This window comes from Syngnathus scovelli, chromosome 8, assembly GCF_024217435.2.
Source record: "Syngnathus scovelli strain Florida chromosome 8, RoL_Ssco_1.2, whole genome shotgun sequence".
Classification (NCBI taxonomy): domain Eukaryota; kingdom Metazoa; phylum Chordata; class Actinopteri; order Syngnathiformes; family Syngnathidae; genus Syngnathus; species Syngnathus scovelli.
Window position 1 is genome coordinate 7,625,814 of NC_090854.1, and position 27,072 is coordinate 7,652,885.

At 40.9% G+C, this 27,072-nt stretch overlaps 2 protein-coding genes and 1 long non-coding RNA gene across 10 annotated transcripts in view; all 3 read left to right on the forward strand.

Annotated features, from left to right (window-relative positions):
- Nucleotides 1-2,511: 2,511 nt before the first annotated feature.
- Nucleotides 2,512-27,072, forward strand: part of LOC125973243 (Krueppel-like factor 7) — a 51,308-nt gene continuing 26,747 nt past the window's right edge. For 6 of the 7 annotated variants that reach the window (XR_011087190.1, XR_011087189.1, XR_011087191.1 and 3 more), the window contains exon 1: nucleotides 2,513-2,959. Coding sequence is in view for 1 of the 7 variants with exons in the window: in XM_049727171.1 (XP_049583128.1) it covers nucleotides 2,858-2,959 (102 nt within the window). In the remaining 6 variants the exon portion in view is untranslated. Of the gene's footprint in view, nucleotides 2,960-27,072 lie in introns of all 7 variants that reach the window. The other variant, XR_011087192.1, reaches the window with a different exon arrangement.
- On the forward strand, nucleotides 7,080-9,282 carry LOC137840505 (uncharacterized). Of its 2 annotated transcripts, XR_011087194.1 has the most exons (4): nucleotides 7,080-8,211; nucleotides 8,428-8,576; nucleotides 8,867-9,056; nucleotides 9,186-9,282. It is a non-coding gene; the product is annotated as an uncharacterized lncRNA (long non-coding RNA). The 2 variants fall into 2 exon arrangements; XR_011087193.1 differs by lacking the exon at nucleotides 9,186-9,282 and having other exon boundaries at nucleotides 7,081-8,211; nucleotides 8,867-9,146.
- LOC125973241 (uncharacterized) lies at nucleotides 12,442-27,068 on the forward strand. The gene is made up of 16 exons (XM_068651515.1): nucleotides 12,442-12,532; nucleotides 13,334-13,438; nucleotides 14,240-14,344; nucleotides 14,957-15,081; nucleotides 15,154-15,240; nucleotides 16,316-19,093; nucleotides 19,944-20,060; nucleotides 20,284-20,440; nucleotides 20,731-20,920; nucleotides 21,050-21,154; nucleotides 21,865-21,969; nucleotides 22,674-22,778; nucleotides 23,673-23,777; nucleotides 24,486-24,590; nucleotides 25,388-25,492; nucleotides 27,036-27,068. The coding sequence occupies exons 9-16, from the start codon at nucleotides 20,804-20,806 to the stop codon at nucleotides 27,066-27,068; spliced, it is 780 nt and encodes a 259-aa protein (XP_068507616.1). The 5' UTR covers nucleotides 12,442-12,532; nucleotides 13,334-13,438; nucleotides 14,240-14,344; nucleotides 14,957-15,081; nucleotides 15,154-15,240; nucleotides 16,316-19,093; nucleotides 19,944-20,060; nucleotides 20,284-20,440; nucleotides 20,731-20,803.

Here is a 27,072-nt window from a genome sequence, read left to right on the forward strand (position 1 = left end):
CAATCCATCTCTCATGTAGCTTCTTTGCCACTTTCTATCGGTCAATACCACTCACAATTTGCGCTTCCACATCAGCATATACATTCCTTCAATCTCACTGCTTCAAACATTCACTGAGAAACTCACACTGTCCCTGCCCCGCCCGGGCTATAGCACCCCCCGTGCGAGAGGGTCGCGGCATCAATGTTGACTGGTTACAGGCTGGCCATTTCCTGCAACAATCATGATGCCGGCCCACCGCCCGCGCGAGCATAGCACAGGCCCACGCGTACAGCCCAGACCCGCGACTACGCGCGAGTGCAGGCTCGCCCATCAGTCTCAACCTCTCAAAGGGCAGGCCAACTTTGCTGTTGCGCCCTTCATCATGTTCACATTCGACATCTTTCAATGTCTTCTACACAACATTTGTTGTCTCTTATTCTCATCCTATCAAGCCACCGTTCTAGTAACTTTCTGTCACACACCTTATTTTCTCTACTGCCACACCTTGCTCATCTTAGTTTCTCTAACCAACTTAACTTAAACACACCATTCTTCCATAGAACACACATCACTCACACACACTCATATACACACCCACTCATGAGGATCCTCTGCGCGCACACACACTCTCCCCCCAATTTGGTTCATTTTGGATGTTTTAGCGGTCTGATCTCTCACAGGAGGAACTGTTACCACCGGATATTTTTTGAGGAGGCCTCACTTCCCCTCGGGGATCTCTTTATTAACCCCAGCTATTTGAATACGATCGTCACCGCACCCTTGTCCGCCACGACGAAGCACTAGGTCCCTGACCTATCCTTAGTACGCGTAAGTCCCTGACTTTACCGTACACGTTACACACGTAAGTTCCAAACTTATTCACCGTATGTATCTTAACTTCATGCACACCTTATTTGATCTGAACGACAGTCTCCTCTTAAATTTCCTCTTTCAATTTGCAGCATTTCGACTTATAGTAACAGGTATTCTGCTTACCTTATCGGTGATGAGCTCAGGGTTTAGGAGATGTCGTACCAGCTCAACGTTGTGCGCTTATTCCAAACGGTTCGCCGACCGGGAGACAGTGTCCCTGACACTGTCCGGTGTCTTGGCTAAAGACCACGAGTTGTCAATTACCCTTCTCTTGACATCACGTCCGCGGTCACCAAGAAATTGTTAGGTTACGGATTCTAGTTATTGATCTGACTCCAAATTGCGATCAACACTTAACACATAAATTGCTATGTCCTAATCCACACACTGGCGCACCTAACAATTTTGCGAGTTCGTTCTGTCAAAGAGAAGACCAGTAGATCAATCAGACCAAATTTACCAATTATTTATTCCTGACAAAGCGCACTAATACAGGCCTGGGTCCCGGGTCCCTCACACTAAAACTCGTGCGTTTTTGTGACCACCAAAAGACGACACATTCTTCCGGGTTGCCCAGTTTTAAAGAAACACAATATGAATATTAAAGCATGCAAAATATTGTGAGATGATTGGTCGATGGCCATCTCCTCCCCGGTCCAGGTGTCGCTGAGGTCAGACAGTTGGGTTTTTCCCTCGAAGGCCGGTCTCATAGACGTGCTGTTGTTCTTGTTCCTAACCGACCTTGAGATGGTCTCCTCCGGTACTCCCTATCCGGGCCTATTCCACAACACTTTGAAGAAAACAAGTTCATGCAGTTTGTCTGCACATTCCTCGCCCCCCACCAATCCACACGAGCACTCTAATACTAGATATTAATATGATTATAAGTTTAACACAACCTTAAAACATATGTTTGCAAACTGCCGAAAGCACATTTTCCTTTATTCCCTACATAATGTGTGCTTCAACTGCTGCTTACCAAGCCGTTTTTTACTGTACATAGTGCACCTGATACCACTAAATAGTCTTGAATTGACATTTAGGTTAGGTTTCATTTCAGTTCCCAAACATTACATGCAATTTATGATAATCTTAAACAATTTTGTGATATGTCAAAATCTTAGTTTAGATGTCCCATACAAACAAGACCATCGCTATTTCTGTAGTTTATTTTTAATTAGCATCATGCTTAGCCACAGGGTCTAGCCAACCCAGTCATGTGACCCGAAGTGGTGGGAGAAGGTCTGCTAACTCTGCTCCGTTTCATGCAGCTAGTAAATGTGCTTTCACTTGTACGCTCACACTACTTTTTGACGCTGCTTGTTTTTGGAGAGCTATTGGCTCATGTGCGTCCTCTGAGGTCCTCACAGGACTGACTGGAGCGAGCGTTGCTCGGCTCCATTTAAAGCTCGCTAAAAATAACTCACCCCCCTCTTTGCCAAAAGAGGCGGGGCTGACAGCGGGAACCAGCCAATGGCGAGCCTATCTCCCAACAAGTCCCGCCTCCTACCTCACCAGCAGCACCCCCTTACGTGGCCGGCGCTGACATCATGAAGCCGATTTACCTTATATGGTCACGCGAGCAAGTGAGTGACAAGTGACTCCACGCCCCCTCTGGTCCCCCGCTTATGTGGTACCTGGCAACCCGCAAAAGCCTGCATGGCGAAGCTGCGTGGCTTGTGCCGTGAAGCAAACCTGGCAACCCGCAGCCTGCATGGCGAGCTGCCTGTGCGGAAGCAAACCTGGCAGCCGCGAGCAGAGGCGGAACCGACAAAACTAAGCTTCATTTTTCTCCTATTCAACAAATTAAAATTAAAGTGCGCGCTCATTCTGAGCTTTCCTGCTTCAGCTGTAGTTGTTTTTTTTCTTTTTCTTTTTCTCTCCCCACCTAAACGTGAGATGAGGAAATAATTGTTTGGATGTGACACTTCCCGTGCGGACTTTTTTGGGGCTTGATTGTGGACGTTTTTCTTTTACTTCTTGTTGTTCTTGAACAACAAGTATGGACGTGCTGGCTAATTACAGTATTTTCCAGGAACTCCAACTGGTGCACGACACTGGTTATTTCTCCGCGATGCCTTCCCTGGAGGAAAACTGGCAGCAGGTCTGTAAGCAGTTTTTGAAAACAATATATTGATACATATAAATATTTTTAACAATTTGCACGTTATTCTATGTTCCTCATTACTGTCCAGTTTGGCTTGTCGTTTTTTTCCGCCTGAATTATATATTAATTTCCTCGCTCACATGGATCGCAGCGCGGTCCGCTGACAGGCACACACGCACGCGGACGCGCTCGTAAAAACAGTCACGTGCCTTCCTCTCGAAAAAAAAAAATCTATAATTTTGAATGTTGTACTTTTAGCCCCACCCCTGAATAGCTTTTAAGATTTTTTTTCCCCTTTACGCATTTAAACGTGCTTTTCCTGCGTGGAGTGTTGTTGTGGTGCGTGCGCGCGCCTCGGGCGCGATCGGGCTGCGCGCTTCAGCTCTGATCTGATCGATGCGTACGCACGCACGCGCCTAATGGCCGCTGGCTCCCTTTACTAAATAATACATGCACACCTGTCATGGCGAATTTGCAGACTAAATTATGTATCATCATCATATTCGTGCGCGCGCGTGTGTATAAAATGTTTTGTTGACATCAGGCTCCACGTAAATCATTCACGCTCATCACGTGCTCACCAAAAGCTATTAATGAGCACGTGGTATGTTAATTGGCGTGTGTGTGATGGTTCCACACTGATGGACATTGAATAAGCACAGCTGTGACCAGCATGTGTCTGTGCGTGCGTGCACGTGTGTGTGGCCCACATGTCCATTACGCCTACAGTACAGAATGAAGCCCCGTCTCATCCATTAAGTCTGCATTTACTCGACAGCAGTAAAAACGGTCATTTTCCACCTTTTTTGAGGTGGGTGGGGTGGGGGTGGGGGGGCGTGAATGGCAGTGATGCGGAATGGGGGACAGTCATTTCCTCGAATACCGAATTCCTCGAATCAGACTTATGCAGCTCTTTTGAGGGCTCTGTAGATTCGTTAAGAGGGAACTTTACCTGCTTTTTTATGTAAAAGACAACAATATGGAATAGGGGGAAGAAGTGGACCAAGTCTGCAAATTTTGACCTCTAAGCTGTCACTCAAAAGTGTAACTTAAAGCTTGTGTGTGTAACCTATGCCAGGGGTCGATAATAACAGTTATGACTCCTCATTTGTTGTCATTAGCGTTGTAACATGGTTGCTGGCTTCTATGGAGTCTGTTATTGAAAATCTGACAAGTCTTCACACGCATTGTGTGGCTGGTAGGATGAAGTTAGCCGCTATTCGCTAACTTAGCAACAGGCTAAGTGTAAACATTTTCTTTGGACAAGAGGCTATTTCATGACTTTAGCTTGCAGCATAGATTGGACTAGACAATTGACACAAATGGACATTAAATCCCATTTGAGCTAATTTGCTGCACGGCATCTTAAGCGATGATTAGTATTCTTGTAAACTCATGACATTTGGTGTCTTATGATTTTTTTTTCTACTGCAAAGTCAGCATTCTTACAGATAATCTTACATAACGTAGAAGACCGAAACTAGAAACTACATGTGGTTGCTCCACAATGATGCGCGTGTCCATGTTTGCCTTCAATAATGATCCCCTTAATAAAACTGTAAATGGCAATATCATTAGAAATAAAGTAGCATCGTATTAATAGCTGTAGTTAAGTCAATAAAAGCCTCGCCAGCCTCTATTACTCTTAAATGTATCAAGCTATGTCAAGTTTCCTCAAAATTCTTTCTCTGCGGCGACGCACACGCGTACACACTGGCGTCGTCATGTTTGGTCTGCTTCTTTGTCCTCTGTCATCAACTGCTTTGCCCGACTGCTAAACACACACACAAACACACGCACGCACACGCACACACACACACACACACACACTCACGCACACGCACGCACACACACACACACACACACACACACACACACACACACGGTCCCGCCTGTCTGTTAGCCTTGTTGCGTCTGACAGCAGCATGTAGTCTTCGCCGTATAATTGCTGCGTCTGTGCCGATTGGGAATGATGTGATGGCCTTTTGGGATTTGTGTGTGTGTGACAATAAATTTTTCAGACTGGTGTAACATTTCCTCTTGCTATTTTTACCACATCCCGGTTAAAAGCATTTTTCCCTTCCCGCCTGTTGCGCTCTGTCGTCGTTTCATCTGTTTTCGTCCCGACTGATGGATTGATCCACCACGGCGTCACCACGGATACCGGCAACTCACCAGACGCTTGCGTGCCGCCGATATGCCGCCGATCCGATTCGGCACAGAGCTGAATTCCCGATGGGAATCACGGCGGCGCAAGAGATAAGAACGGAGAGAGGCGTTTACATCGGCTGCTATCGTCTGCACTCAAATTACTTTTTGGCAGCTTGCCGTCGGGGTATCGAGTGCACCGCTAGCATACTTAAAAGATTCAACAATTTTTTTATTTCAATAACAATACTACCCCAACTTTGACATTGTGATGTTTTCGAAGCAAAACAACCCACTTCCTGTTTCCTTCCAGGCATGGGTCGTGAGACTTTTTCGTGTATCCTGATACAATCCACACCGAGTTTCATGTTGATTGGTTCTACTGAGTAGCCAAGTGCACGTTTGATTGTCAAAATATGAAGGGGATCAAAAGTATCTCATCATAAAGATTTGTGCTCGACCAGCATTTGGCATCCAAACCAAACTTCCTGTTTTGATTTGTATGGCAGCCCGTTTAGGCAGCTGCTTCTGAAAATGGTCTGATTGCCAATCAATTAATCATGCCTGTCCCGAGGGTCTGTTTTTTTGTTGACACACACACAGACAGACACACACACACACACACACACACACACACACACACACACACACACACACACACACACACACACACACACACACACGACTGCGTAAGTTAACAGCTGTTTCCTGGTCAGACAAAAAGAGGAAACAAAACAAAGAATGAAGAACAGAGGAAGTGAATGACTGAGAAACTGAATGACTAGTCATCTTCCTAATTTTCCTTCACTTTTTTTTTTATATCAAACTTCCTATTTTTGAAATTTGTAATGTGAACATTTTGCTCACCGGAACTTGAGGCGCAGACATTGCTAATCAAAGTGCAGATCAGCAGATTTCACAGATGGAAAGAAAAAGGGATGAAAACACAAAGCTGATCTTTGATGAACAATCTGCGTTTGATTGATCATCTTCCCTCTCCTTGCTGGGAGGCTGCACATCGATTCATTTGTGTAGCACACACACGCACTCACGTACCTAGGTAATTCAGGAGGCGAATGAGGCGTTCAGTCACCGGCGCGGGAGATTAAATAAGAGACTATTACTGGGACAAACTAGTCAGGAGTACGGCGCCGTCAAAGCGGAACAAATGAGGCACGACCACAAAGTTGGGTTGTGAAAGTCGTCCTCATCTTTACACATGACTGGCTCTGTGGGTGTATGTGTGTGTGTGTGTGTGTGTGTGTGTGTGTGTGTGTGTGTGTGTGTGTGTGTGCGTGTGTACTTGTTTTTATTAGTATGGGGGGTCCGAAGACAGGGAGCCCACCAACAAAGTGGGGCCCTGTGTCGTTGTGGGGTCCAAAATCATGGACCCCACTCGGGAAACCACTCTAAAACAGCTTGAAATGCTCTAACAACATGCCTCACGAATTTTTTTCACTTACCCCTCATGGTCGCAATGTTGAGAATTGTGTGTGTGAAGTGTGTGTGCTCAGTAGCGGCCCCCCGACCATGGCAAGTGGTATTGCAAGTATACACACTACCGGAAGTGTGTGTGATTCAACCAATCAGGGCACCTCGTGATCCGAGTGTTGATTAAGAAAATAAAATGCTATTTCCTGTAGATTTAAACCAGGTAATTATTATTTTAGTAACCATAGCAGCTAAAATAATACTGTAAACATAAAATTCCTGCATTACAATTGCAATTTATCTACGTTATTTAATATTCATTACACTTGCTTTATAAAAATACGCTCATTCTATTAGGCTTATTTTAAAAACTGTCTCGTGCATTTTTCATGTTCTAAACATAAAAATAAAGGTATAAATAAATAGTAATTTATTCTTTACCATCAGTTTACATATTAGTTAAATCAGCATCTCGTGTGCATTTTTCATGTTCTAAACATAAAAATAAAGGTATAAATAAATAGTAATTTAATCTTTACCATCAGTTTACATATTAGTTAAATCAGCAGGTATTGCATGTGTTAGCTTCATGCGGCTAAAACCACCAGCTTAACGTCACTTCGCCACGTGTGACGCCGCCAGACTGAGACTGCTCCGCGACGAAGACACGCTGCTCATAACGAAACACAACATACACGGTGAGTAAATCAACTGCATGTAAATACTAAGTACAAGAAACTGATGTAGAAATGCTTTTTGTCCAGACCCCGAGGGGTTTATATGCAATGATTATGGCTTCGGATTCGGTATATTGTCACTCGGATGGCGTAACGTTTTCCCCTCAGACAGTCCGGCTTTTTAACTTGTTATTCATCTTAGCTTGCAGTGGTTTTAAAAACAATGGTGTAAAAGAGAACGACAGAATGTATAATTGCTCCGTGCTATATTCAGGATGATTTCGATGTGCTAATGTTTCATAATTGCTAAGCCCAGAACCGGACTCTGGCCGTAATTGCCGAAACCACTTCAAAACTCGTCAAACACGTGTGTGCTCAGTGTTATGATATATCTGCATGTCTTCTGTATTTCTCGGTGGTTTTCTATCATGTAAGAATGCTTTCTTTAAATAACACAAGCATTCTGACGCAAATAAAACTATCCGGAAACTAGCTTATTGGCTAATTAGCTACCGCTAATCAGGATGCTACGTTCACTTTTCAAACACAAACATAATAAAAACGAGTTGGTAGCTCCTGAAAAGTATAACGAGTTATACTGGTAAAACTATTGAAATAACTTTTCTTTGGATGCAGCACCTGGTTGGAACTGTGACTAGTTAAAAGTAACAAAGCTCAGCTTCAAACCGACAAACATTTTCATTAATATATCAGTATTTTCTGAAAAATATTCTTTCTTTAATCACTCTTGTTCTGTTAGTTCTCAGGCCAGGCTTATTCCTTCAGTCTTTATACAGTGGATGATTACAAATCTTTTAAAATTAATATAGAGTGCTTGTTAAAGTTCTCTCTGCCATGTTTTGAATTATTTTTTAGAGCCAGAAATGGCCAAAAGGAAAGCAAGAAAAAAGCCTGCTGATGAAGCAGCCTTTTACATTTAATCCTCAAAGGACAAACCTGGACTAGTGGAAAGATTTATTGATGATCAAAAAGGTAATAAACTCATTTTTAGACCATTTATCCATTAAGTATATATTTATTTATTTTATAAAACAACACAAAAAACAATCAAATTCAGATTGGTTGTTGTATTTCTGTTTCTAAGCGAGAACTTAGTATTAAAATTGTAAGATAACACCACAATTATTTGGTTAAAGGTGAATCTTTATTTTCTCATAACCAATGGTTTTATATAAAATGTCCTTGCAGGAAGAGGCGTGTTTGCTACCCAGCACTTTGAACAAGGAGAGTTCATCTTAGAATACAACTTCTGTCAGCAGAAAAATGCCAAACAAGCAGTACTCTGAAAAGGAGAGTACATTTCTCTTTGACTTTGAATGGCAGAATCATTACTGGTGGTATGTATATCCAAATATTTTCTATACAATAATTATGAACTCTAGAAAGAGACTGGAATAAAATACCCTAAATTAGTGAGTCACTCAGAAGCAATATTTCAATAACACATCAGGATTGTGGCATTAACAATTTTTTTTATTTAGTGCTATGACGTTCAAAAAGACATTGTTTCCCTCTCAACTTTTCTTTTGAAATGTTGCAAGTTTTTATTTCTGTAAGCCAACTTTTATTTTACTAAAAAACTAGTTATATGATACAAAATGTTTGATTTCTGTTTTTTCTTTCCTAGTATTGATGCATCAACAGAGGATGGCTCTCTTGGAAGATTAGTGAATGACAACCACAAGTCTCCAAACTGCACCATGAAAAAAATAGTAAATGACGAGCCCCATTTGTGCCTTTTTGCCATCAAAAACATAGAAATGGGAACTGAAATCGATTACAACTATGGTGATTCTAAATGGCCATGGCGTGAAAAAGTAAGTCAGTAAGATCAAGTATGCAAGTTGGAATATTAATTTGTTATTAAAAAAAGGAAGATTTTTGTCTCTTTTATTTGAATTACTCTCAGTATGATGTTGGTAAGTTATTTGTGGTTTTGATTCCAGGTGACAGGCTCTCAGGCTCCTGTTGACGGTGCGCTGCCTGAACCAGACAGAACTTGGCAGGACTCTGGCCCTGATTATAACATCAAACAAGATGCCAGCCAACAGGTAACATTCAGTTAGACTTTGTTGTAAGAAATAAACTTTGTAGACCTTTTCTTGTTCTCTTAGTTTACAGCTTTTAGTTGGAAAGCTGTTCTTTAGTCAGAAGGTACCTTAAACAGCATTCAGCCAACCATTGGATCACATGGTTTTAGTGGTTCTCCTCATAGAGCCCAAACGAACCAGTGGCACACACACCTATAGAAGGATTGTTGAAACATGCGCCCATGGGTGTCCAACCAAGCCAATCATTCGCACACACATAACAGATTTCTGATGGCTACTTGTGGGGCCCTCCGTATGGATCTAAAGTTGTCTTGGTTATTCCAACCAAGCCAATCATTCACACACACACAATAACAGATTTCTGATGGCTACTTGTGGGGCCCTCCGTATGGATCGAAAGTTGTCTCATGTTTTTAGATCATATTTTGGTTATGGACATTATGGAGGCTGATTATATTACAGCTATAGTTCCACACATCCTCAACAGCAAAACGACTAAAGTGTCATGCTGAAGGATGCTCCACTACATCCATAAAGATGCTGTTATAGGACCTGATTAGACATCAGGTCTGACTGGAACACTTTAGTTAGAAAAGCTTGTTTGGTTTTGGGGACTAACTTCACATGATTTAACTATACAGGTCTTGAGTCTGTCATTTGTGGTGTCTGTATGATGTTGGTAAGTTATTTGTGGTTTTAATTCCAGGTGACAGGCTCTCAGGCTCCTGTTGACGGTGCTCTGCCTGAACCAGCCAGAACTTGGCAGGACTCTGACCCTGATGATAACATCAAACAAGATGCCAGCCAACAGGTAACATTCAGTTAGACTTTGTTGTAAGAAATCAACTTTGTAGACCTTTTCTTGTTCTCTTAGTTTACAGCTTTTAGTTGGAAAGCTGTTCTTTAGTCAGAAGGTACCTTAAACAGCATTCAGCCAACCATTGGATCACATGGTTTTAGTGGTTCTCCTCATAGAGCCCAAACGAACCAGTGGCACACACACCTATAGAAGGATTGTTGAAACATGCGCCCATGGGTGTCCAACCAAGCCAATCATTCACACACACATAACAGATTTCTGATGGCTACTTGTGGGGCCCTCCGTATGGATCTAAAGTTGTCTTGGTTATTCCAACCAAGCCAATCATTCACACACACACTAACAGATTTCTGATGGCTACTTGTAGGGCCCTCCGTATGGATCAAAAGTTGTCTCATGTTTTTAGATCATATTTTGGTTATGGACATTATGGAGGCTGATTATATTACAGCTATAGTTCCACACATCCTCAACAGCAAAACGGCTAAAGTGTCATGCTGAAGGATGCTCCACTACATCCATAAATATGCTGTTATAGGACCTGATTAGACATCAGGTCTGACTGGAACACTTTAGTTAGAAAAGCTTGTTTGGTTTTGGGGACTAACTTCACATGATTTAACTATACAGGTCTTGAGTCTGTCATTTGTGGTGTCTGTATGATGTTGGTAAGTTATTTGTGGTTTTAATTCCAGGTGACAGGCTCTCAGGCTCCTGTTGACGGTGCTCTGCCTGAACCAGCCAGAACTTGGCAGGATTCTGACCCTGATGATAACATCAAACAAGATGCCAGCCAACAGGTAACATTCAGTTAGACTTTGTTGTAAGAAATAAACTTTGTAGACCTTTTCTTGTTCTCTTAGTTTACAGCTTTTAGTTGGAAAGCTGTTCTTTAGTCAGAAGGTACCTTAAACAGCATTCAGCCAACCATTGGATCACATGGTTTTAGTGGTTCTCCTCATAGAGCCCAAACGAACCAGTGGCACACACACCTATAGAAGGATTGTTGAAACATGCGCCCATGGGTGTCCAACCAAGCCAATCATTCGCACACACATAACAGATTTCTGATGGCTACTTGTGGGGCCCTCCGTATGGATCTAAAGTTGTCTTGGTTATTCCAACCAAGCCAATCATTCACACACACACAATAACAGATTTCCGATGGCTACTTGTGGGGCCCTCCGTATGGATCGAAAGTTGTCTCATGTTTTTAGATCATATTTTGGTTATGGACATTATGGAGGCTGATTATATTACAGCTATAGTTCCACACATCCTCAACAGCAAAACGGCTAAAGTGTCATGCTGAAGGATGCTCCACTACATCCATAAAGATGCTGTTATAGGACCTGATTAGACATCAGGGCTGACTGGAACACTTTAGTTAGAAAAGCTTGTTTGGTTTTGGGGACTAACTTCACATGATTTAACTATACAGGTCTTGAGTCTGTCATTTGTGGTGTCTGTATGATGTTGGTAAGTTATTTGTGGTTTTAATTCCAGGTGACAGGCTCTCAGGCTCCTGTTGATGGTGCGCTGCCTGAACTAGTCAGAACTTGGCAGGACTCTGACCCTGATGATAACATCAAACAAGATGCCAGCCAACAGGTAACATTCAGTTAGACTTTGTTGTAAGAAATAAACTTTGTAGACCTTTTCTTGTTCTATTAGTTTACAGCTTTTAGTTGGAAAGCTGTTCTTTAGTCAGAAGGTACCTTAAACAGCATTCAGCCAACCATTGGATCACACGGTTTTAGTGGTTCTCCTCATAGAGCCCAAACGAACCAGCGGCACACACACCTATAGAAGGATTGTTGAAACATGCGCCCATGGGTGTCCAACCAAGCCAATCATTCGCACACACATAACAGATTTCTGATGGCTACTTGTGGGGCCCTCCGTATGGATCTAAAGTTGTCTTGGTTATTCCAACCAAGCCAATCATTCACACACACACAATAACAGATTTCTGATGGCTACTTGTGGGGCCCTCCGTATGGATCGAAAGTTGTCTCATGTTTTTAGATCATATTTTGGTTATGGACATTATGGAGGCTGATTATATTACAGCTATAGTTCCACACATCCTCAACAGCAAAATGGCTAAAGTGTCATGCTGAAGGATGCTCCACTACATCCATAAAGATGCTGTTATAGGACCTGATTAGACATCAGGGCTGACTGGAACACTTTAGTTAGAAAAGCTTGTTTGGTTTTGGGGACTAACTTCACATGATTTAACTATACAGGTCTTGAGTCTGTCATTTGTGGTGTCTGTATGATGTTGGTAAGTTATTTGTGGTTTTAATTCCAGGTGACAGGCTCTCAGGCTCCTGTTGACGGTGCGCTGCCTGAACTAGCCAGAACTTGGCAGGACTCTGACCCTGATGATAACATCAAACAAGATGCCAGCCAACAGGTAACATTCAGTTAGACTTTGTTGTAAGAAATAAACTTTGTAGACCTTTTCTTGTTCTCTTAGTTTACAGTTTTTAGTTGGAAAGCTGTTCTTTAGTCAGAAGGTACCTTAAACAGCATTCAGCCAACCATTGGATCACACGGTTTTAGTGGTTCTCCTCATAGAGCCCAAACGAACCAGTGGCACACACACCTATACATGGATATTTGAAACATGCGCCCATGGGTGTCCAACCAAGCCAATCATTCACACACACATAACAGATTTCTGATGGCTACTTGTGGGGCCCTCCGTATGGATCGAAAGTTGTCTTGGTTATTCCAACCAAGCCAATCATTCACACACACATAATAACAGATTTCTCATGGCTACTTGTGGGGCCCTCCGTATGGATCTAAAGTTGTCTTGGTTATTCCAACCAAGCCAATCATTCACACACACATAATAACAGATTTCTGACAGCTACTTGTGGGGCCCTCCGTATTGATCGAAGGTTGTCTCATGTTTTTAGATCATATTTTGGTTAAGGACATTATGGAGGCTGATTATATTACAGCTATAGTTCCACACATCCTCAACAGTTAAACGGCTAAAGTGTCATGCTCAAGGATGCTCCACTACATCCATAAAGATGCTGTTATAGGACCTGATTAGACATCCAGAACTGACTGGAACACTTTAGTTAGAAAAGCTTGTTTGGTTTTGGGGACTAACTTCACATGATTTAACTATACAGGTCTTGAGTCTGTCATTTGTGGTGTCTGTATGATGTTGGTAAGTTATTTGTGGTTTTAATTCCAGGTGACAGGCTCTCAGGCTCCTGTTGATGGTGCGCTGCCTGAACCAGCCAGAACTTGGCAGGACTCTGACCCTGATGATAACATCAAACAAGATGCCAGCCAACAGGTAACATTCAGTTAGACTTTGTTGTAAGAAATAAACTTTGTAGACCTTTTCTTGTTCTCTTAGTTTACAGCTTTTAGTTGGAAAGCTGTTCTTTAGTCAGAAGGTACCTTAAACAGCATTCAGCCAACCATTGGATCACACGGGTTTAGTGGTTCTCCTCATAGAGCCCAAACGAACCAGTGGCACACACACCTATAGATGGATATTTGAAACATGCGCCCATGGGTGTCCAACCAAGCCAATCATTCACACACACATAAAAGATTTCTGATGGCTACTTGTGGGGCCCTCCGTATGGATCGAAAGTTGTCTTGGTTATTCCAACCAAGCCAATCATTCACACACACATAATAACAGATTTCTGATGGCTACTTGTGGGGCCCTCCGTATGGATCTAAAGTTGTCTTGGTTATTCCAACCAAGCCAATCATTCACACACACATAATAACAGATTTCTGATAGCTACTTGTGGGGCCCTCCGTATGGATCGAAGGTTGTCTCATGTTTTTAGATCATATTTTGGTTATGGACATTATGGAGGCTGATTATATTACAGCTATAGTTCCACACATCCTCAACAGTTAAACGGCTAAAGTGTCATGCTCAAGGATGCTCCACTACATCCATAAAGATGCTGTTATAGGACCTGATTAGACATCCAGAACTGACTGGAACACTTTAGTTAGAAAAGCTTGTTTGGTTTTGGGGACTAACTTCACATGATTTAACTATACAGGTCTTGAGTCTGTCATTTGTGGTGTCTGTATGATGTTGGTAAGTTATTTGTGGTTTTAATTCCAGGTGACAGGCTCTCAGGCTCCTGTTGACGGTGCGCTGCCTGAACCAGCCAGAACTTGGCAGGACTCTGACCCTGATGATAACATCAAACAAGATGCCAGCCAACAGGTAACATTCAGTTAGACTTTGTTGTAAGAAATAAACTTTGTAGACCTTTTCTTGTTCTCTTAATTTACAGCTTTTAGTTGGAAAGCTGTTCTTTAGTCAGAAGGTACCTTAAACAGCATTCAGCCAACCATTGGATCACACGGTTTTAGTGGTTCTCCTCATAGAGCCCAAACGAACCAGTGGCACACACACCTATAGATGGATTGTTGAAACATGCACCCATGGGTGTCCAACCAAGCCAATCATTCACACACACATAACAGATTTCTGATGGCTACTTGTGGGGCCCTCCGTATGGATCTAAGGTTGTCATGGTTATTCCAACCAAGCCAATCATTCACACACACATAACAGATTTCTGAAATATGGTTTCTTGTGGCTTCTTTGTTGTAAATTTTGGAGCCTTTTCCATGTTTTATATGTAAAATTTCCTGTGATATAAGGTTTTGGCATATTTCAGAGGATGTGTACAGCACCGGTCGTCTACCAGTTAAGATATTGGACAGAAATTTTAATTATTTTGAGCAAAGAATTTCTAGTCTTTATATTAATACAGCATATAAGAGTAGCTTGCAGAAACTAACAACACATTTCTTTTAATTCCCTCCATAGAGCTATCAATTATCAAAGGAGTTTCTCAAAGTGGACTACTCAGACAGTGATGATACTGACAATGATTCCCAAAAGGACCGCTCAAAACAAGAGTATATTAAATTTGACCAAGCATTCTTATACAGGTGCAGTTAATTTTTGTTTTAGAATATTGCTATACTGTGTTTTTTTTCTGTACTTAAAAATCATCATTTCAGATGGGCTGATCCCAGAAGTGATAGAAGTGACCTCTTGTACCTCCGCATCTCGTGGCCCAAGTAATGAAAAGTCTGCCAAAAAGGGAGGTGAGTTTAGAGTAATCCTTTTCAATATATAACTTTATCACAGTTACTTTTAAATTGCCCAATTGTTACTACTGTATCAGTATGTAATTATCCTCACATATGCTGCTTACTAAGATTTAGATGACCCAAGCAAGATATATTAAACACCACTTGACTTTTTTTCTTAGACATGTAAGGTCTAAACTTTTGAATTTTGTCATAAAATGAAAATTGACCCATCCTTTCTCATGTGAGTTACAGGTCATTGCTAACCTTGATTATATGTGAGATGTTTGTTTACATCTATTTTTAAATAGCGGTAATGTATACATGACACATTTACCTCAAAAGAGAGAAAGAAAAATTGCTCTAGATTAACCTATTAGTGAATATGCAAATTCACACATTGTCACACCAAGGCAGATACCATTCTTATACAGCTTGCATTTAATTTTTTACACACTATATATTTCCAAATTTACTTTTATCATCTTTGTTTGTCCATGTGTAGCACGTTATCAAAGCAAATTCCCCATACATGTAAAACACTGTCTGAAAAAAATTTTTCTCTGATTTTTATTTTTTATTTTCCCTGATTTTGCAACAACTTGTATCTGTTCTTAATGGTTTTGTCAGAGAAATGGTGCATCCCAATGTGCTGCCATGGTGGAGTTTGACTGCCTGTGCAACCTCTGTAGGGTCCAGGAATTGCTTCATCTACCAGCAGTGACATTCTGGTCAAATGCAAAACTGCTTAAAAGTAGTCAAGAAAATGAGAGACCTCTTTCCCCCACCACCAAAACTGGGGGCATTCTAATGTTACCCTTTTGTGCATCTATTTTTAATTTTGTTAATATCAAAACAGCTGACACTGAAGACCACCTAGCAACTTAAATGACCGGATTAATATCTCAGATATTAACTGATTTACTTATGTCTATTGTAGGCTCATCACTGTTGACAAAGATAGTTGACGTTATAAAATATCTCATTTGAATTATATTGTCGGATAATTGTACATAAAGTGAATGTATTCTTTATGCAATTTTGTTCTAATTAAGTTGTAAACTAAAAAGTGCTCTTCCTATGCCCTTAGGTAACGGAAAAGTTGTGAAAAGAAGCTGGACCCCAGAGGAATGTGCTGCAGTAAATAAACATTCAAGGAAGTATATATTGACAAATCAGGTTCCTGGTAAGCTTGACTGCGAGAGATGCATTGCTGCAGAACCACAAGCACCGAGCTGTTAAGTACTTTGTCAAAAAGAGAATAACCACCATGAGGAGAAAATATGAGTGAAACAGCTTCCCTTAACAGAGATAGAAACACATGGCTGGTCCTGTTTCACCATTTGTTCACTATTTGTTTGTGATTTTTTTTATGCTCCACTTCTCCTGTTCGTAAATGTTAGATTAAATAAGTTCCTTTATTCATTGGCTACATTTGTAATGTGTCCATTTAAAATTTTGACTCAAGACAATTATTACTTGTAAATCCTGTGTACTTTATAGTTAGCTAAAATGCAGAATTTAAATATTTTAAAATGTACCAATATGACTGAACAAATTGAAGAATATTAAGACTGTGACCAAGGAAAATGGACCAAAATCTGAATAAAGACTTCAGAATGTATTTTAGAATGCACATTTCAATGTATATCTAGTATATTTAGCCAGATGAAAGTATTAATAACACTAACAAAATTTTTAGGTTTTCTCAAATGATTAAGTCCACACAAATGCATGTTTGGGTTAGATTAGGGTTGGGGTTGAACTTGATAGATCCTCTTTATAAAGGGAGACCTAACAAGTCTTAAATCTTAACAGCAAGCTCCATAACTGGCTAAAAAAATAATGTGTGTATAGGTAGACCTCTTAAGGTTGAAATATTAAAAGCGATCCCCATAACTGACTAAAAATCTCATGTGTGTAAAGGTGGAACCCGCAAAGCCGGAATGTTAGAAACAGGCCCCAGATATGACTGAAAAACTGACATGAAAAAAAAAGTTTCAAATTGTGTTTATTGAAAGTGATTTTTAGTAACAAGATTTTTTTTGGGACTTGCCTGATTTTTTTCATAGTTCTTGGACCACTAGAAAGGGTGGACCCCAGAACTCGGTAAACTAAGTCGGGTCCTGCAGAGGGAGGTTAACAAGGATGTGTGTGTGTGTGTGTGTGTGTGTGTGTGTGTGTGTGTGTGTGTGTGCGTGCGTGCGTGTGTGTGTGTGTGTGTGTGTGTGTGTGTGTGTGTGTGTGTGTGTGTGTGTGTGTGAATGAAAGAAGTCAAAGGGGATCAAAAACAAGGCATGATTAATATCTTGGCAGTCATTGAATTTTTTAAATCGGCTGCCTAAATGGGCTGCCATACAAAATAGAAGAGGAAGTCAACAGCAAGACGAAGTTTTTCTTGTGTGCTTTTAAAAAGACAGCAGGCAGTATGAGTTGCTCAGCAATCACTGACTGCTTTATAGCAATTGGCTAAACGGGCTGCAAGGGAAACAAATCTGAAAGAAAGAAAGAAAAATTTGCCTGCTTGAATGGACATTATTGACTATTTCAAACAGGCTGCGGGGAAGCAAAACATAGGCCAAGGTTTTTCCCTCCATTGTTCCAAACTGCTTTGATTTGGTTCCGCAAAATCGACAGAATGATCTAACGATTTATAGATTGATTTGTTGTCTTGTTCTGAGTGTTCTGACCTCCTGTTCCCTCCCAAAATGTGACTCGCTTGCTTCCCGATGTCTCAATTCTGCATGATGGACAAAAATTAATTGTACTCTGCCGTCGTCTTTTTCAGCCAGCAAATTCACTTTATGCGTGTGCGAGCGTGTGTGTGTGTGTGTGTATACATGTGTGCATATGTGGCGAGAGAGAGAGCTTGCCAACACGGCCTGAAGCTAGCAGGACAACACACACACATACACACGTGTAAAGGTTACATACAGTTTTGGCTTACATGAACTTTTAGCCACATGAGTTGCGTTGTCATGGTAACGTTTAATGCTGCCTGGCTCTGTGTGTGTGTGTGTGTGTGTGTGTGTGTGTGTGTGTACTTGTTTTTATTAGTATGGGGGGTCCGAAGACAGGGAGCCCACCAACAAAGTGGGGCCCTGTGTCGTTGTGGGGTCCAAAATCATGGACCCCACTCGGGAAACCACTCTAAAACAGCTTGAAATGCTCTAACAACATGCCTCACGAATTTTTTTCACTTACCCCTCATGGTCGCAATGTTGAGAATTGTGTGTGTGAAGTGTGTGTGCTCAGTAGCGGCCCCCCGACCATGGCAAGTGGTATTGCAAGTATACACACTACCGGAAGTGTGTGTGATTCAACCAATCAGGGCACCTCGTGATCCGAGTGTTGATTAAGAAAATAAAATGCTATTTCCTGTAGATTTAAACCAGGTAATTATTATTTTAGTAACCATAGCAGCTAAAATAATACTGTAAACATAAAATTCCTGCATTACAATTGCAATTTATCTACGTTATTTAATATTCATTACACTTGCTTTATAAAAATACGCTCATTCTATTAGGCTTATTTTAAAAACTGTCTCGTGCATTTTTCATGTTCTAAACATAAAAATAAAGGTATAAATAAATAGTAATTTATTCTTTACCATCAGTTTACATATTAGTTAAATCAGCATCTCGTGCATTTTTCATGTTCTAAACATAAAAATAAAGGTATAAATAAATAGTAATTTATTCTTTACCATCAGTTTACATATTAGTTAAATCAGCAGGTATTGCATGTGTTAGCTTCATGCGGCTAAAACCACCAGCTTAACGTCACTTCGCCACGTGTGACGCCGCCAGACTGAGACTGCTCCGCGACGAAGACACGCTGCTCATAACGAAACACAACATACACGGTGAGTAAATCAACTGCATGTAAATACTAAGTACAAGAAACTGATGTAGAAATGCTTTTTGTCCAGACCCCGAGGGGTTTATATGCAATGATTATGGCTTCGGATTCGGTATATTGTCACTCGGATGGCGTAACGTTTTCCCCTCAGACAGTCCGGCTTTTTAACTTGTTATTCATCTTAGCTTGCAGTGGTTTTAAAAACAATGGTGTAAAAGAGAACGACAGAATGTATAATTGCTCCGTGTTATATTCAGGATGATTTCGATGTGCTAATGTTTCATAATTGCTAAGCCCAGAACCGGACTCTGGCCGTAATTGCCGAAACCACTTCAAAACTCGTCAAACACGTGTGTGCTCAGTGTTATGATATATCTGCATGTCTTCTGTGTTTCTCGGTGGTTTTCTATCAGAATGCTTTCTTTAAATAACACAAGCATTCTGACGCAAATAAAACTATCCGGAAACTAGCTTATTGGCTAATTAGCTACCGCTAATCAGGATGCTACGTTCACTTTTCAAACACAAACATAATAAAAACGAGTTGGTAGCTCCTGAAAAGTATAACGAGTTATACTGGTAAAACTATTGAAATAACTTTTCTTTGGATGCAGCACCTGGTTGGAACTGTGACTAGTTAAAAGTAACAAAGCTCAGCTTCAAACCGACAAACATTTTCATTAATATATCAGTATTTTCTGAAAAATATTCTTTCTTTAATCACTCTTGTTCTGTTAGTTCTCAGGCCAGGCTTATTCCTTCAGTCTTTATACAGTGGATGATTACAAATCTTTTAAAATTAATATAGAGTGCTTGTTAAAGTTCTCTCTGCCATGTTTTGAATTATTTTTTAGAGCCAGAAATGTCCAAAAGGAAAGCAAGAAAAAAGCCTGCTGATGAAGCAGCCTTTTACATTTAATCCTCAAAGGACAAACCTGGACTAGTGGAAAGATTTATTGATGATCAAAAAGGTAATAAACTCATTTTTAGACCATTTATCCATTAAGTATATATTTATTTATTTTATAAAACAACACAAAAAACAATCAAATTCAGATTGGTTGTTGTATTTCTGTTTCTAAGCGAGAACTTAGTATTAAAATTGTAAGATAACGCCACAATTATTTGGTTAAAGGTGTATCTTAAAGAAATATTTTCTCATAACCAATGGTTTTATATAAAATGTCCTTGCAGGAAGAGGCGTGTTTGCTACCCAGCACTTTGAACAAGGAGAGTTCATCTTATAATACAGGGGTCAACTTCTGTCAGCAGAAAAATGCCAAACAAGCAAGTACTCTGAAAAGGAGAGTACATTTCTCTTTGACTTTGAATGGCAGAATCATTACTGGTGGTATGTATATCCAAATATTTTCTATACAATAATTATGAACTCTAGAAAGAGACTGGAATAAAATACCCTAAATTAGTGAGTCACTCAGAAGCAATATTTCAATAACACATCAGGATTGTGGCATTAACAATTTTTTTTATTTAGTGCTATGATGTTCAAAAAGACATTGTTTCCCTCTCAACTTTTCTTTTGAAATGTTGCAAGTTTTTATTTCTGTAAGCCAACTTTTATTTTACTAAAAAACTAGTTATATGATACAAAATGTTTGATTTCTGTTTTTTCTTTCCTAGTATTGATGCATCAACAGAGGATGGCTCTCTTGGAAGATTAGTGAATGACAACCACAAGTCTCCAAACTGCACCATGAAAAAAATAGTAAATGACGAGCCCCATTTGTGCCTTTTTGCCATCAAAAAAATAGAAATGGGAACTGAAATCAATTACAACTATGGTGATTCTAAATGGCCATGGCGTGAAAAAGTAAGTCAGTAAGATCAAGTATGCAAGTTGGAATATTAATTTGTTATTAAAAAAAGGAAGATTTTTGTCTCTTTTATTTGAATTACTCTCAGTATGATGTTGGTAAGTTATTTGTGGTTTTGATTCCAGGTGACAGGCTCTCAGGCTCCTGTTGACGGTGCGCTGCCTGAACCAGCCAGAACTTGGCAGGACTCTGGCCCTGATGATAACATCAAACAAGATGCCAGCCAACAGGTAACATTCAGTTAGACTTTGTTGTAAGAAATAAACTTTGTAGACCTTTTCTTGTTCTCTTAGTTTACAGCTTTTAGTTGGAAAGCTGTTCTTTAGTCAGAAGGTACCTTAAACAGCATTCAGCCAACCATTGGATCACATGGTTTTAGTGGTTCTCCTCATAGAGCCCAAACGAACCAGTGGCACACACACCTATAGAAGGATTGTTGAAACATGCGCCCATGGGTGTCCAACCAAGCCAATCATTCACACACACATAACAGATTTCTGATGGCTACTTGTGGGGCCCTCCGTATGGATCTAAAGTTGTCTTGGTTATTCCAACCAAGCCAATCATTCACACACACACAATAACAGATTTCTGATGGCTACTTGTGGGGCTCTCCGTATGGATCGAAAGTTGTCTCATGTTTTTAGATCATATTTTGGTTATGGACATTATGGAGGCTGATTATATTACAGCTATAGTTCCACACATCCTCAACAGCAAAACGACTAAAGTGTCATGCTGAAGGATGCTCCACTACATCCATAAAGATGCTGTTATAGGACTTGATTAGACATCAGGTCTGACTGGAACACTTTAGTTAGAAAAGCTTGTTTGGTTTTGGGGACTAACTTCACATGATTTAACTATACAGGTCTTGAGTCTGTCATTTGTGGTGTCTGTATGATGTTGGTAAGTTACGTATTTGTGGTTTTAATTCCAGGTGACAGGCTCTCAGGCTCCTGTTGACGGTGCTCTGCCTGAACCAGCCAGAACTTGGCAGGACTCTGACCCTGATGATAACATCAAACAAGATGCCAGCCAACAGGTAACATTCAGTTAGACTTTGTTGTAAGAAATCAACTTTGTAGACCTTTTCTTGTTCTCTTAGTTTACAGCTTTTAGTTGGAAAGCTGTTCTTTAGTCAGAAGGTACCTTAAACAGCATTCAGCCAACCATTGGATCACACGGTTTTAGTGATTCTCCTCATAGAGCCCAAACGAACCAGTGGCACACACACCTATAGAAGGATTGTTAAAACATGCGCCCATGGGTGTCCAACCAAGCCAATCATTCACACACACAACAGATTTCTGATGGCTACTTGTGGGGCCCTCCGTATGGATCTAAAGTTGTCTTGGTTATTCCAACCAAGCCAATCATTCACACACACACAATAACAGATTTCTGATGGCTACTTGTGGGGCCCTCCGTATGGATCGAAAGTTGTCTCATGTTTTTAGATCATATTTTGGTTATGGACATTATGGAGGCTGATTATATTACAGCTATAGTTCCACACGTCCTCAACAGCAAAACGGCTAAAGTGTCATGCTGAAGGATGCTCCACTACATCCATAAAGATGCTGTTATAGGACCTGATTAGACATCAGGTCTGACTGGAACACTTTAGTTAGAAAAGCTTGTTTGGTTTTGGGGACTAACTTCACATGATTTAACTATACAGGTCTTGAGTCTGTCATTTGTGGTGTCTGTATGATGTTGGTAAGTTATTTGTGGTTTTAATTCCAGGTGACAGGCTCTCAGGCTCCTGTTGACGGTGCGCTGCCTGAACCAGCCAGAACTTGGCAGGACTCTGACCCTGATGATAACATCAAACAAGATGCCAGCCAACAGGTAACATTCAGTTAGACTTTGTTGTAAGAAATAAACTTTGTAGACCTTTTCTTGTTCTCTTAGTTTACAGCTTTTAGTTGGAAAGCTGTTCTTTAGTCAGAAGGTACCTTAAACAGCATTCAGCCAACCATTGGATCACACGGTTTTAGTGGTTCTCCTCATAGAGCCCAAACGAACCAGTGGCACACACACCTATAGAAGGATTGTTGAAACATGCGCCCATGGGTGTCCAACCAAGCCAATCATTCACACACACATAACAGATTTCTGATGGCTACTTGTGGGGCCCTCCGTATGGATCTAAAGTTGTCTTGGTTATTCCAACCAAGCCAATCATTCACACACACACAATAACAGATTTCTGATGGCTACTTGTGGGGCCCTCCGTATGGATCGAAAGTTGTCTTGGTTATTCCAACCAAGCCAATCATTCACACACACATAATAACAGATTTCTCATGGCTACTTGTGGGGCCCTCCGTATGGATCGAAAGTTGTCTTGGTTGTTCCAACCAAGCCAATCATTCACACACACATAATAACAGATTTCTGACAGCTACTTGTGGGGCCCTCCGTATTGACCGAAGGTTGTCTCATGTTTTTAGATCATATTTTGGTTATGGACATTATGGAGGCTGATTATATTACAGCTATAGTTCCACACATCCTCAACAGCAAAACGGCTAAAGTGTCATGCTGAAGGATGCTCCACTACATCCATAAAGATGCTGTTATAGGACCTGATTAGACATCAGGTCTGACTGGAACACTTTAGTTAGAAAAGCTTGTTTGGTTTTGGGGACTAACTTCACATGATTTAACTATACAGGTCTTGAGTCTGTCATTTGTGGTGTCTGTATGATGTTGGTAAGTTATTTGTGGTTTTAATTCCAGGTGACAGGCTCTCAGGCTCCTGTTGACGGTGCGCTGCCTGAACCAGCCAGAACTTGGCAGGACTCTGACCCTGATGATAACATCAAACAAGATGCCAGCCAACAGGTAACATTCAGTTAGACTTTGTTGTAAGAAATAAACTTTGTAGACCTTTTCTTGTTCTCTTAGTTTACAGCTTTTAGTTGGAAAGCTGTTCTTTAGTCAGAAGGTACCTTAAACAGCATTCAGCCAACCATTGGATCACACGGTTTTAGTGGTTCTCCTCATAGAGCCCAAACGAACCAGTGGCACACACACCTATAGAAGGATTGTTGAAACATGCGCCCATGGGTGTCCAACCAAGCCAATCATTCACACACACACATAACAGATTTCTGATGGCTACTTGTGGGGCCCTCCGTATGGATCTAAAGTTGTCTTGGTTATTCCAACCAAGCCAATCATTCACACACACACAATAACAGATTTCTGATGGCTACTTGTGGGGCCCTCCGTATGGATCAAAGGTTGCCTCATGTTTTTAGATCATATTTTGGTTATGGACATTATGGAGGCTGATTATATTACAGCTATAGTTCCACACATCCTCAACAGCTAAACGGCTAAAGTGTCATGCTGAAGCATGCTCCACTACATCCATAAAGATGCTGTTATAGGACCTGATTAGACATCAGGTCTGACTGGAACACTTTAGTTAGAAAAGCTTGTTTGGTTTTGGGGACTAACTTCACATGATTTAACTATACAGGTCTTGAGTCTGTCATTTGTGGTGTCTGTATGATGTTGGTAAGTTATTTGTGGTTTTAATTCCAGGTGACAGGCTCTCAGGCTCCTGTTGACGGTGCTCTGCCTGAACCAGCCAGAACTTGGCAGGACTCTGACCCTGATGATAACATCAAACAAGATGCCAGCCAACAGGTAACATTCAGTTAGACTTTGTTGTAAGAAATAAACTTTGTAGACCTTTTCTTGTTCTCTTAGTTTACAGTTTTTAGTTGGAAAGCTGTTCTTTAGTCAGAAGGTACCTTAAACAGCATTCAGCCAACCATTGGATCACACGGTTTTAGTGGTTCTCCTCATAGAGCCCAAACGAACCAGTGGCACACACACCTATACATGGATATTTGAAACATGCGCCCATGGGTGTCCAACCAAGCCAATCATTCACACACACATAACAGATTTCTGATGGCTACTTGTGGGGCCCTCCGTATGGATCGAAAGTTGTCTTGGTTATTCCAACCAAGCCAATCATTCACACACACATAACAGATTTCTCATGGCTACTTGTGGGGCCCTCCGTATGGATCGAAAGTTGTCTTGGTTATTCCAACCAAGCCAATCATTCACACACACATAATAACAGATTTCTGACGGCTACTTGTGGGGCCCTCCGTATTGACCGAAGGTTGTCTCATGTTTTTAGATCATATTTTGGTTATGGACATTATGGAGGCTGATTATATTACAGCTATAGTTCCACACATCCTCAACAGCAAAACGGCTAAAGTGTCATGCTGAAGGATGCTCCACTACATCCATAAAGATGCTGTTATAGGACCTGATTAGACATCAGGGCTGACTGGAACACTTTAGTTAGAAAAGCTTGTTTGGTTTTGGGGACTAACTTCACATGATTTAACTATACAGGTCTTGAGTCTGTCATTTGTGGTGTCTGTATGATGTTGGTAAGTTATTTGTGGTTTTAATTCCAGGTGACAGGCTCTCAGGCTCCTGTTGACGGTGCGCTGCCTGAACCAGCCAGAACTTGGCAGAACTCTGACCCTGATGATAACATCAAACAAGATGCCAGCCAACAGGTAACATTCAGTTAGACTTTGTTGTAAGAAATAAACTTTGTAGACCTTTTCTTGTTCTCTTAGTTTACAGCTTTTAGTTGGAAAGCTGTTCTTTAGTCAGAAGGTACCTTAAACAGCATTCAGCCAACCATTGGATCACACGGTTTTAGTGGTTCTCCTCATAGAGCCCAAACGAACCAGTGGCACACACACCTATAGAAGGATTGTTGAAACATGCGCCCATGGGTGTCCAACCAAGCCAATCATTCACACACACAACAGATTTCTGATGGCTACTTGTGGGGCCCTCCGTATGGATCTAAAGTTGTCTTGGTTATTCCAACCAAGCCAATCATTCACACACACACAATAACAGATTTCTGATGGCTACTTGTGGGGCCCTCCGTATGGATCAAAGGTTGCCTCATGTTTTTAGATCATATTTTGGTTATGGACATTATGGAGGCTGATTATATTACAGCTATAGTTCCACACATCCTCAACAGCTAAACGGCTAAAGTGTCATGCTGAAGGATGCTCCACTACATCCATAAAGATGCTGTTATAGGACCTGATTAGACATCCAGAACTGACTGTAACACTTTAGTTAGAAAAGCTTGTTTGGTTTCGGGGACTAACTTCACATGATTTAACTATACAGGTCTTGAGTCTGTCATTTGTGGTGTCTGTATGATGTTGGTAAGTTATTTGTGGTTTTAATTCCAGGTGACAGGCTCTCAGGCTCCCGTTGATGGTGCGCTGCCTGAACCAGCCAAAACTTGGCAGGACTCTGACCCTGATAATAACATCAAACAAGATGCCAGCCAACAGGTAACATTCAGTTAGACTTTGTTGTAAGAAATAAACTTTGTAGACCTTTTCTTGTTCTCTTAGTTTACAGCTTTTAGTTGGAAAGCTGTTCTTTAGTCAGAAGGTACCTTAAACAGCATTCAGCCAACCATTGGATCACACGGTTTTAGTGGTTCTCCTCATAGAGCCCAAACGAACCAGTGGCACACACACCTATACATGGATATTTGAAACATGCGCCCATGGGTGTCCAACCAAGCCAATCATTCACACACACATAAAAGATTTCTGATGGCTACTTGTGGGGCCCTCCGCATGGATCGAAAGTTGTCTTGGTTATTCCAACCAAGCCAATCATTCACACACACATAACAGATTTCTGATGGCTACTTGTGGGGCCCTCCGTATGGATCTAAAGTTGTCTTGGTTATTCCAACCAAGCCAATCATTCACACACACATAATAACAGATTTCTGATAGCTACTTGTGGGGCCCTCCGTATGGATCGAAGGTTGTCTCATGTTTTTAGATCATATTTTGGTTATGGACATTATGGAGGCTGATTATATTACAGCTATAGTTCCACACATCCTCAACAGTTAAACGGCTAAAGTGTCATGCTCAAGGATGCTCCACTACATCCATAAAGATGCTGTTATAGGACCTGATTAGACATCCAGAACTGACTGGAACACTTTAGTTAGAAAAGCTTGTTTGGTTTTGGGGACTAACTTCACATGATTTAACTATACAGGTCTTGAGTCTGTCATTTGTGGTGTCTGTATGATGTT